Raw genomic sequence first — 18,741 nt, 5'->3', positions numbered from 1 at the left:
GTGTGTGTTTCAAGAAATCAAGAAAATGGGGTGACAAGTGGAACTTAAGAGAGGATATTCTTTGATGGCCTAGGAAGAACTAAAGTGGTTGAATGGGATAATACTTCGATCAAGTCTGGGGCTAATTGTTTAGTAGATGCTCACTAAGTTTCATCAAATTTGGATGGTAGAATTAGGAGGTACGTTGGATCTTCATTTTGGAGGGAAGATATAGTGTCTAATTGAAGAATGCGCACATCTAGGTTTCAGCTGGGTACTTTGGGCTCTAATGGGATCAAAGGTCAAGACTGTAATAGTGATTTCGTGACATGTGATTTGCGAGGAAGGTGTTGGTTGATGAGATGTGACAACTCTTGATATGGCATGATGAGAAGGGTTCAGAGCAGGGGGTAAGTGTTTTGCAGGGGTAGGTGACTTCATACAGAAATGAGAGGAGAATGGAGCAGTCAGCCAGATACTTGGACTTTTTTGGGGGGGGGGGTGCCGGTGTGGTGGTGGTGGTGAGTCAAGTGGATACGGTGATGTCAAAGGCTGCCCTCTCAGCCACAGCAAGATCTAGGCTTTATCTCATCTTAAAGCCTATAAGTGTTTCTTCAATCTTGGACTTTCACTGACCAAATTGAACAAAACAAATATTTGCAGTAGCAAAACACAAGAGAATACTTGAACTGAGAAGCTTTATTACTCATGCAAAACTTGGGAGCCTTCCCATTGAGAGGAGGGGCTTATTTATACTTCTTATGCTACAGTACTAACTGATTTGCGCTCCAAGCTGGACTCTTAACTTAAAATAGAAACAACTGTCCTTGAATAGGAAATAGGCATTTATATTTCAGAGCTGTACATGGATTAGGACCCTAAATCGTAGGCCTCTTAATGACTTGAAATAAAATTCGAAGAATTACTAATATGCCCTTGGATTGGGCAGGATTGCAAGTTCACCACTGTCCGTCAAACTAAGCTAGAAACTGAAACAAAACAAGATAAATGAGCTGCTGGGGAGCAACCCTAGGGGGTTGTCCTAGTCTTGGTCTTTCACTTGGTGTGGGCGGGCTTCCTACCTGCACCAAAGGACAAGGCATAAATTGGCAATAGGTAATCAGAAACAAAGAGGAAGCAGTAGATATATTAACACCATTGAGATGGCAGCAAGGCAGAAGTCTAGAAACTGATTGACCTTTTCGGAGATTCTAATTATGTAATTCCCTTAGTTTCTATTTTGATTGTTGATATAGATAGGCTAGTCTCTAATTTCAGACAGAAATTTTTTGTCATATTATTGCTGAGAATATAAGCTGAGTAACTCAGCAAGGTCTAGTTTTTAATTTTTTATGTTGAGCAAACCCATGCACCATAAATACGTAATTGGATGTTCAGCACAATGATTTGACTATTCAATAATGCAGGGTGAGCATCTTGCTATGAGAACTAAACACCTAGGGTCTATGGAACCTTTCTGTTGGCTGCAGAATCCTAGGGCTGAAAGAGCTCTACTAAGAGGGCTGAATCCATCTATCCTCTTTCTTCTACTGTTCAAGTTACCCGTGCTGGAGTTTGTGAGCAGTTGCTGAGTGAAGAAAACCACCATCAAATTTTTTGCACTGCTGGAAGAGAACAGAACCTCTTCTGTTTAAACTGCAGTGTCACTGTAGCTGCGGAAACCTCTCAATTTGTACATAATAAAGTCCCTTCTCTGCCCCCAACTCACAAACCCTGCTGTGTTTACTAGCTTTCCTTTCCATATCACCATCACTTCAAGGTCTATTTAACGTCTTCCATAAACCACTAGGTTCTAATTTCAGTCCACCTCCAAAACTAAAATTCCAGCCAGCGAAATCATCTCCAATTTGAAGCATAATCTTATGTACTAAGAACACCATTCTCTCCAAATTGGAGTTCATTCTACTGGGTAATTTTGCCTACAGCCACCTCATCACTAATTTGGTGTTTGGGTCATGTTTCACAATCAACCATTGGAATCCAATGAAACTTGCAGCAGTTGATCACTACTATACAAGATTCACCCAGCCAAGGCTGATTAAAGTTTTGGGGACAGGTTTGTTTCAGACTCTATATTTCCAGTTTCTGTCTATTACTAATATCTGTCATTGTTGTTAATTCCCTGACATGGAATGATCGGGGCTAAGTCATCCTTGATCTTAGCTTATATATTAGTTAGTCTAGCCACCATAGAGTTTTAGATTAAGGACTTTCTGTTCGCCCATCCACGATGATGATTAATGGAATTGAATACAAAGTAAATATTTGAGTCGGTATGCCGACAAAGTAAGACGACAGGACAGAGAGAGAGAGAGAGAGAGGACCACCCCCTACACCTTATGATGATTAATGGAATAAAGAAAATAAAACAGTCTAGATCCAAGTTGGCAATGAAGAAGGGGTAATCTCTCCTTCCAGTTCCATATACCCCTCTTCTCCTCTATGCTCTTTCTTCTTTGCATGATGGGTAAAGTTAATGAGGGTTGAGGGCAAAGGGACTGACAATGGTGATGGTGACCAGGCGACACTTGGTGGAACCTGTGGCTTGTGCTGCTTATCTAGTTTGGTTGCTTGTTATTATTCCGATTCAGAAGATGAGTCTACTCTAATAGACTAGACTCCCTTTTTTGAATTTGCGATTGTATACGCAGAACTGATCAGTCTAAGATATTGGGTGGATGATTAAAAACAGTAAAAAGACCACCCCTCACTAAGCTGCTAAAAAATAGGGATATCTTTGTGCCTAACAGGAGCTGGGGAAGGGAGAGTCGGTCGGCTCAAAGCCCGATGTTGGAACAATGGCTTGTGCCACAGGCTATGGATGAGATCTCGGCCCCCACTCCTCAGATCGTGGGGGAAAGGATGATCAGTCAGTCTCCGTCAGTGATGAGACAATTGAGACCTTCAGTCCCAAACAGGATCTGAAAGAGGGAAATGGTCTAGCTTGATGGGCATAGGGCTGGAATGCTTCGATGTGACAAGGACCACCCTGGAGTTGGGTTAAGGTGCTGGGACAGGTATGGAGTTGTGGAGATCTTGAAGCCATAAAGATCAGCAGCAAGTTTCCCCCCTATCAGATATCAGTTTCACCAGAAGGCTACGAAATCAGGTTTTGAAGGGTTCTAGATAGAAATCCAATAGCAGCTGATCTGAAAGGCAGATGAGGCTGAAACTTGCATGGGGAGAACAGCAACTGAAAGTAACCTTCCAGGTTCCCACCACAACAAGTCAGCAGGATCAAACACCAAGGCAAATTGCAAAAGAAGCAAACAAGTATGACAGCAATAGTTTAGAGTGACTCGTGCGCTGCTATATCCCCTATAGGTTGCTTTTATAAATTGGAATGAAATAGCATAGCAAACGTTCCATCAAAAAACTGTTCAAGAACTCTCTTGCGGACAAGCTGACCTCCACAGAGTAACAGATGAGCAAGGGAGTGCTGCTCTGTTCCAGCAAAGGTTTTCAATGTCTAATCAGGTTTCTCTCTACCAACAGATAAACTCTAGGAACTATATTTATCCCTAAACAACAACCAAAAAAGGCTCCAGGAAGTTTAATATAAATAAGTGTCTAGTCTAAGCCCATATCTTGGCATTTATAGGGTCTACGATGCTAGAGTTGTTCATGGTGTCCCAATTCGGTAGGTGTTATATTTCAAGAAGGAGATCTTGACATTAAGACCTATTAGGAAAGGATCGGTGTTTGGTAAAAAAGCCATTCTTCAAGTAGAATATGATGCTGGGTTGCTTACTTGTTGGGGAAGAATGTTGATTTTATGAGCTGGCACATCAGATACCTTGGGGAGGCAGTTACTCGTTGCTAGCTGATGATTTGATGGTACCGACCCAAGTGAAACAGGCACCCAGCTTAATAGGGCCAACTGCTGGGATTAGTGACTTCTTACCTCCATCTCATCCTTCTTAGGCTCCTACTTGCCAAACCTATGACTTGGTATGGTGCAGAGTTGTCCTTATAAGTTATATCTGCTTCTATGCCTGACCTTACCTGACCTTTTTCACTTGGCTGGTATGCCCTTTCCCTCCAAGTTCAAGGCAACCAAGAGGACTAGTTGGGGTGCGCTTGTGTACCCCCAAGGTCGCCTTGTTCTGGTCGTTGGTTCACACATGTCATCAGATGTCTGAAGACTCTGAAGGATGTAATTTGGTATATTAAAATTGGTCCCAAATTAGAAACTTCTAACCTTGACTTCTACTTGGGTTAAAAGACAATCAGTTTCTGAGCTAATGTGAGCTACTATTCTGGAGATAGAAACTAACTACTTACAATGAAAATAAAATAAATATTCTCAGAAACACTGCTAAAAGGGTCCACAGGACTTGAACATAAGGACTCAAACTGATGTAGCCTCAACTGAATAAGGACCAAGCTGCCAAGATCTTTAGGTTATGCTTAATTCCAGGCTCAAAAATAAATGGGAAGGGTAATTTTGGTTATGGATTATGGGAAGGCCTAAGGAGTGTGGTCCCAATTGGTATTGAGCTAATTTTATGATTGTGACAGATAGGTTATGATAGATGCGTATAGAGTGGTTCGGATTGAATTCTAGGGGTTTAGGATAGGTTTCAAGAAATCAGGGCAAATTGTTGATAGGAGTGAAAACTCTATTGCCTTTTATGACCTGGTTCAAAAGGGGTCAGAACCGGCTGAAACTTGGATAGAGTTTAAGCTTTACTTTCAGGGTTACTCTCACCAAGTTTGGAACGTTTTGGATTGATAGATTGAAAGTTATTTTCTTGATTTTGGTATTACAAATCAAGAATTCAGATAACTTGGGATTGGCTGGTCAGTTTTGGTTAAACTGAGATCAAAAAGGAAAGAGAGGTATCTCAAGAATGGTTTCTTGATTTTGGAGGGCAGAATGGATTGAATGTGGGAACAGAAATTGAAGGGGGTTAGGAGAAGGGGGATGGGGTTGGCTGCCAGATACCTAGAGGGGGAGCTCTGTAGATGGTTGGATCAAATGGAGATAAGAGTTGTAGAAGACTGTCCTTCCAGCCACATCAAGGACCTCACCTTGAATGCAATGGGCTATTGAACAAAATTGAACAAAACAATTTCTGCAACAGCAAAGACAAAAATGAAGACTCAAAGCTGAGAAACTAATACACTGAATGATAGCCTCCAATCAAATGGGACAGGCTATTTATAACAAATCTCTAGGACACCTGCAGGGTGGAAGTACTAACAAACAAGGAAAAGGAGTTTTATTTAAACTGGAACTCGTAATTGACTTAAATACATGGAAAGTAAAACAACTAAAAGAAAACCAGACCTTAACATGGACCACAAGCATGGTTCGAGAACTAGCGACGTATCCCGCTTCAAAGTGAGACGAGACAAGTGGCAAGACAAAATTTACCAAATCTCACAAAGATCTTGCCCTTATCTCGTACTAGATCATATGACTCATATTTTGTGTATCTCGGTCATATCTCAGATATCTCAACAATATCTCGTCTACTTTGGTAAGATGTTGGACATATATTAGTCAAATCTTGGCAAGCTCTCGCCAATATCTTGGATATCTCTATAAGATCTCGGTAATCTTGGAATTTTATTTAAATTTATACTCATCGTATCACATGAATTGTAATTTGAAAATTGATGATGAACATAAGCAATGCATGATGCATTAAATTGTTTTGAGTTTTGAACACTAACATATGCATAAATATTAAGTATATGACGTGTACACTACTACGTTTTATAAGTGTGCGACTTCAGCGCAAAGTATCCAAACATGGGAGTCGAAAAAGAAATCACATATATAGTTGTTTTTTTTAAGGTCACTACTGTGTTTAGAAGGCCTAAATTAGGCTAGATAGCAAGTCTTAGACCCAATCAAATTGTACTATAACAATGAAAATTACTTTATTCAAGTGCTACTGTGTGGCAACCCTAGGGGATTTTCCTAGTCTTGAGCTTCCATTTTGGTGTGGAAAGGCTTGGTTCCTGCACCACAAATAAGATAAAAAAAAACAAAAACAAACCAGATAAGGAAAACTCACGGCTGCTGACATGGCAGCCCAAAATCATATCTGCCGTCAGCTGGGTAGCTGGCCATTTCTTTTTTTTTTTCCTAAGTACAACCTCACTCTGCATTATTGTGTCTAGCCAACAATCTTGGATTAAATGGTAACAAGTGGTTAATACCATGATACGAAACATGAGAGAAATGGGTGTTTTTTCACACGTGATGCATATTGTACTTAAATACAACCAACCAAATGGAATCTTGTCCTAGTCTAAACTTTCTTCTTTCAACCTAGTATGGAATATATGTTAGCAGCAATTTTGAGGGTGCGTTTGCAATTGATTTTATTTAAGTATGGGAACACATCAACGGTCGAGGGATTAAACTAAGATAGTTCAACTTCAGTTTGAACTCATACCAACATTTCTCAAAAGCTTCTTTTTTTTCTTTTCTTTTTTTCTTTTTTTTTGGGGGGGGTGTTGGGGTGTGTGATTATTTTTACAAACACCCTAAAGGGAAAGAAAGTAGATACAAGGGGGACAAAAGCCAAGCTAAGAGCGCCTAGAAGAGAACAAGAAGGAACTATCAAGAGTAAGGTAACAACAATACACCTACTCCTTTGGGAATATACAAGAGGCTTACAATGCAAAAAAGAGAGCTTAGCGCTAACATCATCACAAATGGCCTTTCAAACCAAGTCGAAGGATCTCGATTTGGTAGTCCATCTACAGAAGTGGCGCTCCATCCAAATATCCGAGATGTAGAACTCAAGAAGAAGCTTCTTATAGTGTTCGTGATCAAAGAACCTCCAAAAGTATAACCAAACCAACGGCACTCAATGTCCAAGGGCTGAGAGTGTCTGAATCTAGGCCAAATAGAGGAGAGGGCAAGAAGCCATATGGGATGGGAGAAAGGGCAAGTAAAAAAAAGTGAGGGATAGTCTCATCAACAATGCAAAAGATGCAAGATAGGTTGGTAGGGATGGAATGATGGATGAGAAGGGTTTGGGTAGGAGACCACAGAAGGAAGTACACCAGGTAGTGAAGGCTTGGCGAGGGATGTGGCCTTTGAACCAAGTGAGCTTGGCCCAGGGAACTGCCCTAGGGGGGGAGGAGCGATTGTACACTTGATTTCAAGCAAAGGCAATGGAGAAGGTAGAATTCTTCAAGGGGAGCCAAAGGAGTTAGTTTTTTCTTTCATTCTTTCTTTTCTTTTTCTTTTTTTCTTTTTTTTTTTTTTTTTTTTGGGGGGGGGGGGGTGGGGGTCGGGGAGGAGAGACCAAATGAGGACAAACTCGGAAGAGAAAGGGGAAGGGGGGGGACCAAGCTCTAGGGTTAATGGAGAGAGAGGGCAGTGCTTGGGTATAACCGAAGAGTAGATCGCCCTCAAACCAATCATGAGGAAGAGACATTTCTCAAAAGTTAATTAGAATACAAACGGGAAATGTTTGACATACTACACAATAGGTACCACAAGAGGTAGGTATTCATGTAAAATTATTTGGAACTAGTTATCCTCTACTTTATTGATCTCACAATTATTTTTATCCTTCCATCCCCCTTCCTCCAAAGCTTACTCTCTATTTGATCAGGTCACATTTTTTAAAGTCAAGTTATGAATTTGAATTGCGAATAAACTCGCGCGACTTCTATCATTTAATGATCAAAAAAAATTACTATTGGCAACACTTGGAAGTCTGTAATTCCCACGAGGGCCTAAATATGAAAATCAATTTCTCCTACTCTTTATATTCGACGTTCCACTTCCATTCTTCCATTATAAATATCATATTTTCTTCATTTTATGCGGCACAATTTCAAACTGTTGTTGCAGGTTGCTATAAAATCTTTTGAGGAACCATCTTGTACCCCAGCATAACCCACATTATCCTCCATAAAGCCCCAAATTAAAGGATCAAATATGGATCACTTTTAAGAAAATAAAATTAGAGACCTAGAGTAACACAAAAACTGGAGCAAAATACCCTAACATAGGTCCCAAGACCTACACCAAGTGGGAGGCCAAGGTACAACACAAATCCAATGGTTGTTACCCAATGACAAAACAATGGGCTCAAGTTGACCCATACTTGACTCTCTCTTTTTTTCTTTTTCTTCTTTATTTCTTTTCCAATTAAGTATGGCTTGGTAAGGACACCTGTAAATGCCCCTATACGAAGAAGCAATTTAATCCAGTTTGTGGGAATTAGAAGAACTAGGGGCAAAGCTAAAATAACCTAAAGAGAAATGTGAGCAAGGATATATGCATAACCTAGGCCTTATATCTAGTATAGCCTCAGACAGGGTTGATTGGAAGGCAAGAACTAATATAGCCAACCGCATTTAGTTGGGACAAGACTTCTTCTAGTTGTATCTCCTGGTATTGGCTTTTTAGTAATTCTTCCATGGCTAGGATAGGACAATCTAGTTTCATTATTTGATTCAGTTATGTTTGTAAATTCAATTAGATTGTCATAAGGCAGCACACTATGGAATCCCTGTAACGGTCCAACGTTAAGACCTGCGTCCAAACTCAGTAAGGATTTCTGTTTAGGTTGAAGTCCTAACTCTATTAGGACTCTCTTTGTAAGGCTATCAATGTCCCACACCCAATCCCCAACAACCCACCCCCCAAAGGGAAAAATTGAGGCAACCCTCTTTCCTAGGTATTCACATTCCTGGATTCTAAGTTTCAGCCCGAAGAGAGAACCCTTAAGCCCCCAAACACATCTCAAGATTTTACCATGCATCACCCCATTTTTGCCTTATGTCTTCAAACCCCTTGAAACCTAACACATTTGTCGGGAAACCAAACCTTAGCACTTCCATATGAGTTCAATGGGACTTTCCATGTAAATCTTTCACACCTATTACTAAGTAAATAACCCCATCATAGCCACATCTCGAAATAACATCCACAACCTGATGCAGCCTTACTCAAATATAGTCTTCCAAGATCTCTAAGGCTAGACTAATTTCAAGGCCTAAATCTTGATTTCAGGTATGGTGTATAGGATGGTTTCTGACTGGGTAATTGGGTTTAAACTAGTGCCTCTAAACTCCCTGGTTGGGTTTATTGGAATGAAACAGTGTCAAGAAGGATGGGGTGTTAGTTTTGGAGAAATTTAGAATGGTGGAATATATGATGGGATGGGGCAAGTAATTGAGATATTGGATAAAAAGTTATGGGATGATTCCCCTAGTTTGGATGGTGAATTTAGAAGATACGGGGGCTTATTTTAGGGGACTGAGGGAGTATGAAAATTCAAGAAAATATTTATATCTTGAAATTGGATGGTCATTAATGGAATCAAACTAGGATCTAGGTCATTATAGTTGGGGGGTGATGTACCTAAAGTGTAGGACAGATTTAACGGTTAGATTAGCATAAATCTGAACTCGAATTTTGGGTGTCTTGGGAACTCAGAAAATTCTCTTTTTTTAAGGGGCACAAAGAAGAACACAGAAAGTTCAAGAAAAATAGAAAACGGGAGATATGAGAAGGAGAATGGAGTATAGGCTGTCAATACCTGGATGACGCCTTGGGATGGAATACTCAAATGGAGAATGAAGGCTGAACTCATCTCTTCAACCAACTGCAGGTGTCTAGGTTGGATTTCACCTTTAGAACCCTTCTCATTCTTGGATCTTCAATTCCCAATTGACAAAACCAGAACTTACCAACAAATACACAAGGAATTACTCGAAAAGAGGCTTTCTATTTAAAACTCAAATCTGATCACACCCCATCAAGTGGAGGGGTCTATTTATACAAATTATGGGACTGAAACTCCTAATCTGATCTGATTCCCTGCCTTATTCTAACTGAACTCAGACACTACGAGGCCTTTATAGTTAAGACCTGTACAAGGAATACTTAAAATAACAAATAACCACATGTTTAAAACAAAGAAAGACTCACATGCCTAATTTGCCCCTCACTTGGATAGAATTACAATTCTGCCACTGGTACTATCAAATAAATTAAAGTAAACTGAAATAAAACTATAAATAAGCAGCTGGAAAGGAGACCTAGCTGCTGGGTAGCAACCGTAGGGGGTTCTCTCGGCCCTCCGCTTGGTCTTCCACTTGGAGGTCTCGGACACTGCATCACAAACCTAGCCAAATTTACTCTAGCCTATCCTAACTTAACACTGGTTCTTCCCTTGACCCTGTTGAGTTGGCTATGAGCCCACTCTAGACAATAGAGCTTAAACGATAAAGAAGAAGAAGAATAACAACAACAACAACAATGATAATAATAATAATATTAATAACTGGTGGCAATTCTGTAATTAATGAAATCCAAACTGATATAAATAAAAAAGGGCAATAGCATCATATGTATGATGAGGAGAAGGGATATTCTTCAACAATAAAAAAAAGAAAAACAAAATGAGGAGGTAAAGATAGAGGTATTATTGGAAGGAGGATTAAAAGGGTTTTAATTATTTTATTAAAGGGAAAGAACAAAAGATCTTTATCTCTAACCCATCATTCACTCTCCAAAACTGAGAGAGCCAGAGTTGCAGATTAAAAAACTTAGTCGACAAGCTTCCAATGGAATCAATATTTTTTATGCATAGATTTCCAATAAACAGCCCCATTAAATCCAGCAAGAAAAAGAGGGTTTCAATGACTTAAAGATCCAGAAAAAAGGTGGGGCTGCAAGCAAGGCTAGTGGCAAGTACAAAGCAAGAAGTTCCGAAACGAGAGAGATATCATGTGACCTTGTTACTATCCAGCACAGCTCAAATAAACTTCATTCCCAAAGTTGGAAACTTGGAATCAACTGACGAGTTGCAGAGTATTTAAAGGCAAAATAAAGAGACTCCAAATTCAAATAATCTTAATCGTTAACTAAAAATTGAAATGAGACTTCAATTTGAACTCCAAACTGAATCAAAACTTGGACTTGAAGTGTCAAATTGTCCAATACTCAGCCTATTAAAACAAAAACAGTTACATGACGGACAAAATAACTAACAATAACAACAAAAAGCCTTGTCCCAACAGTTGCATGACACACTAAACTAATAAAATCTAAAATACTCACCCAACCCCACCACCATACAGAAAAAAGAAAGAGACCTAAATAAATTAATTAATTAATAAATAGACTAATTATGCTGCTGGTCTCACAATTCCAGTTGATGCAAATCATATTCATATGGATCCCTATACAGATTTGGCCTGGTCTAAGGAACTGCTCCTGCGTCATAGAGGTTTAAGTAAATCATTTTTCTTCCCAATACCAAATACTATCCCAAAAGATTGTTATCCCTTTACCCACAAATCCTAGACCATATACTCTTACACCCAACCTTAATTATCAAGCTTCCTTACAAACTCCAGTTGAACATAAAAGTTACCATAAATCCTTTTCTTTGCCACTAAATCTATTCATTATCATCTTTTTGTAACTATTCAACCCATTAAGACCATTTAATGCCATTATAGAATCAAGGGTCAGATTTCCAGTCTTGGTAATACTTAGTAAGTTTGCAGAATACGCAAATAGTATGTGTACAAATTATTTTCTTGAGAAATAAATACCACAATATAATTTCATAATAAATGTGGAAAAAGTCACATATTTATAGCAAGAGTCCTATTAGGCAACTGGAATAAAATTATCAAGTTAGATACATCAGTTAGGCAGAGAAGACAACAACAAAACACATCTCACACTCCAAGCTATTGACAAGATAGTGCAATTACAACCCAAGAACAACCATAAACTAAATATGCAAATGGCAACAACAGAGGCCAGATTTCTTCTTTCTAACAGTTTTAGAAGAATCAACATGAAATAAACCGCAGAATGGCAGATGATCCTCACATAGAAAGTATGCCTGGACAACATGAATTTGGTGCTTAGCAAAATAATTTTTCGCCCCAAATGGACCCTCACAAGAACCTGTGGCTTATTATAGGGCACTGAATGAAGGATACGATTACCATCCATTTATAATTCAATCAGAATTTCACAAAAAGAGATTAGGTAGCATAAATTACATACCTTAAAACCAAAAAGTTTACGGATGCATCTTGAACATTGTTAGATATGGAAGCTGAATAGCTAACTACCTTGATGATCTTAGCAATAGATGAGGAATTTGTGAAATAATCCAACTTAGACTTATCAGCTACATCCTCCCCCAAGGTCCCACCATCTGCCACCCCACGAGGTTTAACCCTATCAGAAGATATAATGCCACGTATTGCAGCTGGATTTGGAACCCTGCCAGGTTCAGAAGAGACCGATTCCTGTTTGAATCTTTTCACAGATCCAGTCTTCCTCCTTCTGGCCCCAGTGAAGCGACTGTTCCGATCCAGTTCTACGTCCTTGGCCTTCGAAAGCCCATCTTCATTAGTCCTAGCATCAAGGATATATACAGTAAATTTTCCATTATTTATTTCATGCGAAGTGATCCCTTTGAGCTCACTCAGTTCAGGATCACCTCCATATGCTTCTTTATTAATTACTGGTTCCAGGGACACATTTACAGACCCGTCATCATTTGGCTGCTGGGTGGGCTTCTCATTGTTGATGTCTTCACGCTTGTTATTTGTATCCCAACAGGTGTTGCCATCAGTTGCATTGCCTGCTTCGACTCTGTCAGGAGGAGAGACATTAAAGAGGCTTGCGTTGTCAAGAGTTGTAGAAGGCTGACTATCAACTGTTCCTCTGAGCTTCGCGATAGATGAATTTGGAGTAGAGCGCTGCTTCCTCTTGGGTTGAGAATGAGTAGTTCCAGTCTTGCGCTTACGTTTCCGGGAAGAGCGAGACCATCTACTCTTGCCTGCACGACGACTATATAGAAGCGGAAAAAGAAAAGATAAAAAGTGATACAATAAGCACTTAGCCAGACAATCTAGGACATAAAAATGCGAAATAGATAACAGGGAGAAAAAAGAAAGAGGGGGACTTGAAAACCTCTCTTCAAATGCTTCAATGACATCATAGCATGACTGTAGGTTTTCATACGGTTCCCAGGTATTGGCTGTCTCTGGCCAACCACGCCTGAAAGTAGTCACCACAACGAAGACATCATCACATCAGAGAGAGTGAGAACAAAGAGGGGACGGGAAGAGGCGAAGAAATACTCTGGACTTAAGCCTTAAGCAAAAGAAAGTAGTGTAACTGAGTGGAACAGAGCCAGAGGAAGTAGTTATTACTCACCATTTGATGAGATATTGGACTTGCCCCTTATGTCCCATTCATCAATTTCGTCCATGGCAAGAGAAAAACCAAAACGAATTAAGTCCGATAACCAACAAGAATGAAACAAATGAGAGAAAAAGAAAAAGAGAGAGAGGAGAGAGAGAGCTCTGCAAAGCATACCTTGCGAACCCTTCTGTTCCTAACGTCTTCAATCTCGTAAAAACCTTCAGCCAGTTTGGGCCCCTCTCCCTCAGCCCCAACTTCGTCGTCGTCTCCATCCTCCATGCCGAATCCTGCTTCCTCTCCTTCCCCGTCCTCGTCCTCGTCCTCCTCCCCCTCATTGACCTCTTCCGTCGTGGCTAGCGCCGTTTCCTCCTCCTCATTCAAAACTACACCTTCGCCACCCACACCTACCACAACGGTAACATCACCAGCTTCTCCTAAACTGGCAGCGCCAACGCCGCCTGTTCCATCTACGTTACCAAATTCGTCATGTGGCCGCAGCGCTTGCGAAACCTCCATTTTCTTCCTCCCTCCTTTCATCCTGGCAATACTCGTTCTTATTTTCACACCGGCGCTCTCCTCAACTGGCAATAAGCTGGCAATTGTTTTTGAGTGGGCGGAAGCCCCAATTTATATCAGGAGCCACTCCAGCCGGGAAAACATCACATTAAATTCCTTCTATTATTCATTCCATTTGAATTTCTGTCTGTCTACTTTTTTTTTTTCATTTTTCAATACAAAATTACAAGTGAAGTCCATTTGGGCGGGGTAAAAGGCATGGAGGCGTCCTCCCTTTCCCTCACACACCCTCACACCCACTCACTTCATCAGCATTAAACACCACCCAAAATTTCACCCCAAAATCTTACGCCAAAACGGGAAATCACCCCAAAAAAAAATCATATCCAAAAAGATCTTCTTCCATGTGCAAAAAAAAAAAACTTCTAAGGAATTTTTTTTTTTTCTTTTGATATGGGGTTCATCCAGACCAGCTTATGAGCACATTGACTACATACTCAGCTGAGCTTTTATATAATTAATATAGATGGAGCTTCACCCTTAATCTTGGGGGATTCGAACTCTGACCTCATACGTAGAATGGTTGGTCAACTGAACCACCCCTCTGGATTAACTTCATGGATTTTTTTTTTTTGCAACGGCTAATACTCATCGCCATCACGCCACATGTACAAGGATCAATTCAACTGTTGTGAGAGAAAATGCTAGGGTACATATGCAAGTATAAATTTTTCATTTTACATTCAAACGTTTAACACTTTAAAAATTTTACAAAATGGAACATAGTTCTACCTAGACTCAACCCCCCCCCCTTGCAAAACAAAGAGTGAGGGACTGAAGGCATTATTATATGCCTTGGGACTGAAGGCATTATTGTGTGCCCAAGGCATTTTCCACACAACCTAGAAAGTTGGGATTTGTTGAGGCATACTCATTAGCCTTGTAGAACACCCCAACTATCTTCTTGCTTCCCATAGATGCCTCTTTGTTAGAAATATGTTAAAATCTTATGTATATTCTTTTATTATTTATTTAAATATATGTTTCAATCATGTCTTTTATCTTATGATTTCTATAACGAAAACCTTAATCCCACATCGGGCAAAAAGGAGTTGATTATCTTATTTATATATGGTAAAGACCTATGTAATATATCTTTGCGGTTAAGCATCGAACCCTGTGCGACTTGAATCAAGCATGAACCTTGGTATGACTCAGCCATGGTTACATAACTATATATTAATTAATATTAAATAATTTTATATGACTTGGGACTTAGGACTTGATCCAGAAGGTCCATTTTGTCATGGGCCCTAATCCGAAAAGCCCATTGTTGGGTGAAAGTGTGGAGATCTCATTTGAGAGGCACTTTCTCTTAGGGAGATCAGCTGAATAGGTACCTTCCTGTAGGGAGTTGAGCTGAATAGGTACCCTCACAAAGGGGGGTGACCTTACCCTTTCACCCATAGCCTTTGGGGCTCTATATAAATCCATTTTCGAGTTCATTTTTTTACACTGAATTTCCTCCTCCTCTTTCTCTCTCTCTTTCCTTGTTGTTATTCTGTTAAGCAGTGAGCATAACCTAATTACACCTTAAGTAACCTTTCTGGGGTACAACCTTAAAGGTTTGGGCAAACTGATCTTGGGGTGAAGACACGTTTGAAGCCCGTATTGCACAAATCGGGTGTCTAAATATCTTAAAGAAAAATACATTTGGTACATTTCAGCTCTGACGAAGTATCGTGATTACAACAACCTTTCAAGTGTTCGGCAAATTCCTCTACACTATTTACAACATTTTTAGGAAAGAAATGCATGAAAATAAAGAAACGCAGATGCAAGAACAAAAATCCCTAGCACCATTTTCACTTGCAAATCATCACCAACAAAGCCTATGAGTCAAAACTAACAATAGATAAAAAGATATATTTTTCCCTAGGGAGGGGATATTTTATGGCGAAGTTCTAGAAGAATAGCCAAACATGGGAATCAAATTAGAGTGATGTGTTTGAACTCTAAACAATGACTTAAAGTGACCAACAAAACAAGAATAGAAAAACGTGATTTGGTTCATACATGAAGTGATATGGGGATGGATAATGGTTCTACAACCCCCTGAACCTAGAACAGTTCTAATGACAGACGAAGCAGCTATCTTCATTGCCATTGCTAAAGCAGTCTTGCACTATCTCTTAGAAGAAGAAGAAGATGTGGTCACTCGATAAGATGTGAAAAATCCATTGTGCGAACAAGCCCTAGGTGTCACACCCCACTCGTCGGTCTCGGTTACCCGCCCGACAACCCGTGGGAGTGATCCGTCACAGGATTCACGGTTTTAGTCTATGAACAATAATAAATACAAATATAGACAATCAAGAGAAAAAAATGTTCAATAAATGAATTAAAGGAATTACAGGAGTCCAAATACTCCCATAACAATAATAAAGGAAAGAATAATGAATAAAAATGAATACGAGTTCAGCGGAAGTAAACAAAAGAGTTATATTATCTTCTTTCCGGTTTCTTTTTCTAAGGCTATAAACTTAGACTCAAGTTTATCAAGGTGAGGAGTCCTCCAGTTCTTCTCCATTCGTTGATCGAACTTTCTAACCACCTTCCGTCTTTGACCATCAATAGGTGCGATAAGCGCACTCCATGTGTAATATCCAGCCCTATTCTAACCCTAACCCTAACCCGGATCCACTGTTGTATTTAGGTCCGAAGACCCGAAGCGGTGGTAGAAGAAACTTATGGACCATTCTGATTGATGATCATGATTCGGAGACCGAGCCTATGGACATTGATGATGATACCCCTTGCTTAAATGCATTGTCAGTGTTTAAGGAAAGTCTGTGTATCGGAGAAGATTAATCTAGTTGATGTACCTAATGACCTCCTGTGCACAATCTGAAGGTATCCCCGAAACTAGACTTCTTGATTGAATTGTAGAATAAAACCTCACTCAATTTGACATTATTTAGCCTTTCAAAACCCTACTTGAAGTTGCTGAATTAAACCTGTTTTTCTGCTGAGAAGCATTTTGGTCGATACCATCGACCAAAGTTTTCCAGTCTGCCAAGTTAATGATTCCATGGAATATTCCCATTCTATTTATTATAACCTCGAGCCTTGAGCCCTATTGCAATCATTTTCTCACCTGAAAACATGGGGAGAGCTTCCCAAAGCAACTCCTTGGCTAATGTGAAGGGCACCTTATCAAAAACTCATTGTTTATCTTTGATTATTGTCTACATCTTCCACACCAAGGTATGAATCACCATTCCACTCTCTATCCTACTATTTTCTATTCTTTTCTATTCCTATCTTGCTGGTGAGACATTGGAAATGATGCTACAACCTTGCAACCACCACTCCAAGTGTCCACACATGATTAACCTATGATCTTCTTAACCATCCATTGATGCTATGCCTCCATCTCATGCCTAGCATATGTATTCCTTAATTTTTCTATTAACTTCATGCCATTTTATACCAAACTGAGTTGTAGGGCATGCTATGTTCATGTTTATCACTACTATATGATTCCAATCGAATTTCTATTAGTTCCCCTAGCTATTACATGCCATTTCCATGTCAATGCAATCAATCCCAACTCATGCCATGATGTTTGTCACTTGAACTTGTTAGCTCAATTTGGGGCTTTTTGTTTGGACCATTAGATTGGGTAAATTTCTTGACTTATAGTATCCTACTACTGTTGTTAAGCATTCCTCAAAGTTTCAGATTGATCCGAACACCGGAAAACCAATTTCGAATGAAAACCCCCAAAATCCACTATTATGTCCCGAAGGAAATTTTGGTCGATACCATCGACCAAGAACATCGACCAAAGTTGTTGCTGACAGCAACCTTGGCCAGTTTTGATCCAATTAGTATCCGATCTTCCCAATTTCTTCTCTAACTTATTATTGATGTTTGTTTAGGGTCTTAACAATTCTTTTGGACTATTTCTTGGTATTCTCAATTCATCATCAATTCAACCCAAGGTAAAGATGGTTATCTCCATAAACATATAAATCATCAACTTATGATTTATGTTCTTACTTATGAATAGAATCTTTTGATTTCTTTTAAATATTTATAAGACTGTTATATATGTGTTAGAACAGTAGTATTGAAATCTTCATACTCTTGTCATGTTACATTACTATTCTTGTTTACTTATGTCTATGATGATTCATTTCAATATCATGATTTAATTTTTATGATAAGATGTATTGGATGCATGAAAGATGATGAACTTGAATATGTGATTGCTTACGTATAACTTGGGATTGGGGAGTGTCCTATTGACACTTCTGTCCTTAGGCATCGGAGGAAATAGTATGGGATGTTCTCCGATGGTGCCTATCGACACTCTCCAGGGTTATTGGATGACATACATAGGACTGTCTAGTTGGGTGGCTAGGTTTATCCTTGTCGTGTCAGACCCGAATCGGAAGGGCATTGAGACATAACGACCCGTGGTAGTGTATGGTTGGATGGGCGCTCTAGGCCGGTCACAATCCGGTAGGGGACATAAACAATGCTACGGATACCCGAAAGGGGACATTTATTGGTAGGATTGCAAATGGCTAGACTTGGGCTCATGGGCGCTCAAGACCGGTAACCAATCCGTGAGAGGATGTGAGAGCTTCCCGTTTACTATTTGTGGATGACCAATAGGGTTGATGAGTCCGAAATCTGGGATTTCGCTGACTCTAGTGTGAAGGATACCGAAAAGGATCCCTGGGGGCGAGGAATGGACGTATCTGGATCTGACTTGACCGACTGAGTAGATGACTTGCATTGGGCTAGGCTTTACTGTGACATGCGCCAGTACTTATACCAAACGGTGAGGTGAGAGAGCGGTGACCTATTCCCCTACCATGGTTTTTGAGATGACTTTATCGAACTTCCTTGGCAGACCCAAGATATCTTGTATGATTGAGGGGGAGTGACTGACCACCCAAAGAAGTATGGTGCTATGACTTAAAGCATGTCTACCCTAGAGACTAGCATTCATAGAGTTAGAATCATACTGCATCATATGTTCC

General features: G+C 39.8%; 1 protein-coding gene across 2 annotated transcripts in view; it reads right to left on the bottom strand.

Moving 5' to 3' along the window:
* Positions 1–13,800, bottom strand: part of LOC149012159 (chromo domain-containing protein LHP1) — a 48,948-nt gene extending 35,148 nt beyond the window's left edge. Inside the window, exons 1-5 of one of the 2 annotated variants that reach the window (XM_089158053.1) lie at positions 13,343–13,800; positions 13,181–13,206; positions 12,935–13,021; positions 12,509–12,811; positions 12,017–12,373 (exon numbers count right to left, since the gene is read on the bottom strand). In XM_089158053.1, the coding sequence (XP_089014179.1) occupies positions 12,017–12,373; positions 12,509–12,811; positions 12,935–13,021; positions 13,181–13,206; positions 13,343–13,705 (1,136 nt within the window). In that variant the 5' untranslated portion in view covers positions 13,706–13,800. Of the gene's footprint in view, positions 1–12,016; positions 12,812–12,934; positions 13,022–13,180; positions 13,207–13,342 lie in introns of both variants that reach the window. The other variant, XM_089158052.1, reaches the window with a different exon arrangement.
* Between the last annotated feature and the right edge of the window lie 4,941 nt (positions 13,801–18,741).

Source organism: Hakea prostrata, chromosome 6 (assembly GCF_041222555.1).
Source record: "Hakea prostrata isolate BN-2017 chromosome 6, UWA_Hpros_2, whole genome shotgun sequence".
Taxonomy (NCBI): Eukaryota; Viridiplantae; Streptophyta; class Magnoliopsida; order Proteales; family Proteaceae; genus Hakea; species Hakea prostrata.
Note: the sequence above shows the minus strand (reverse complement) of the source record. Positions and strands in the feature narration are given on the sequence as shown.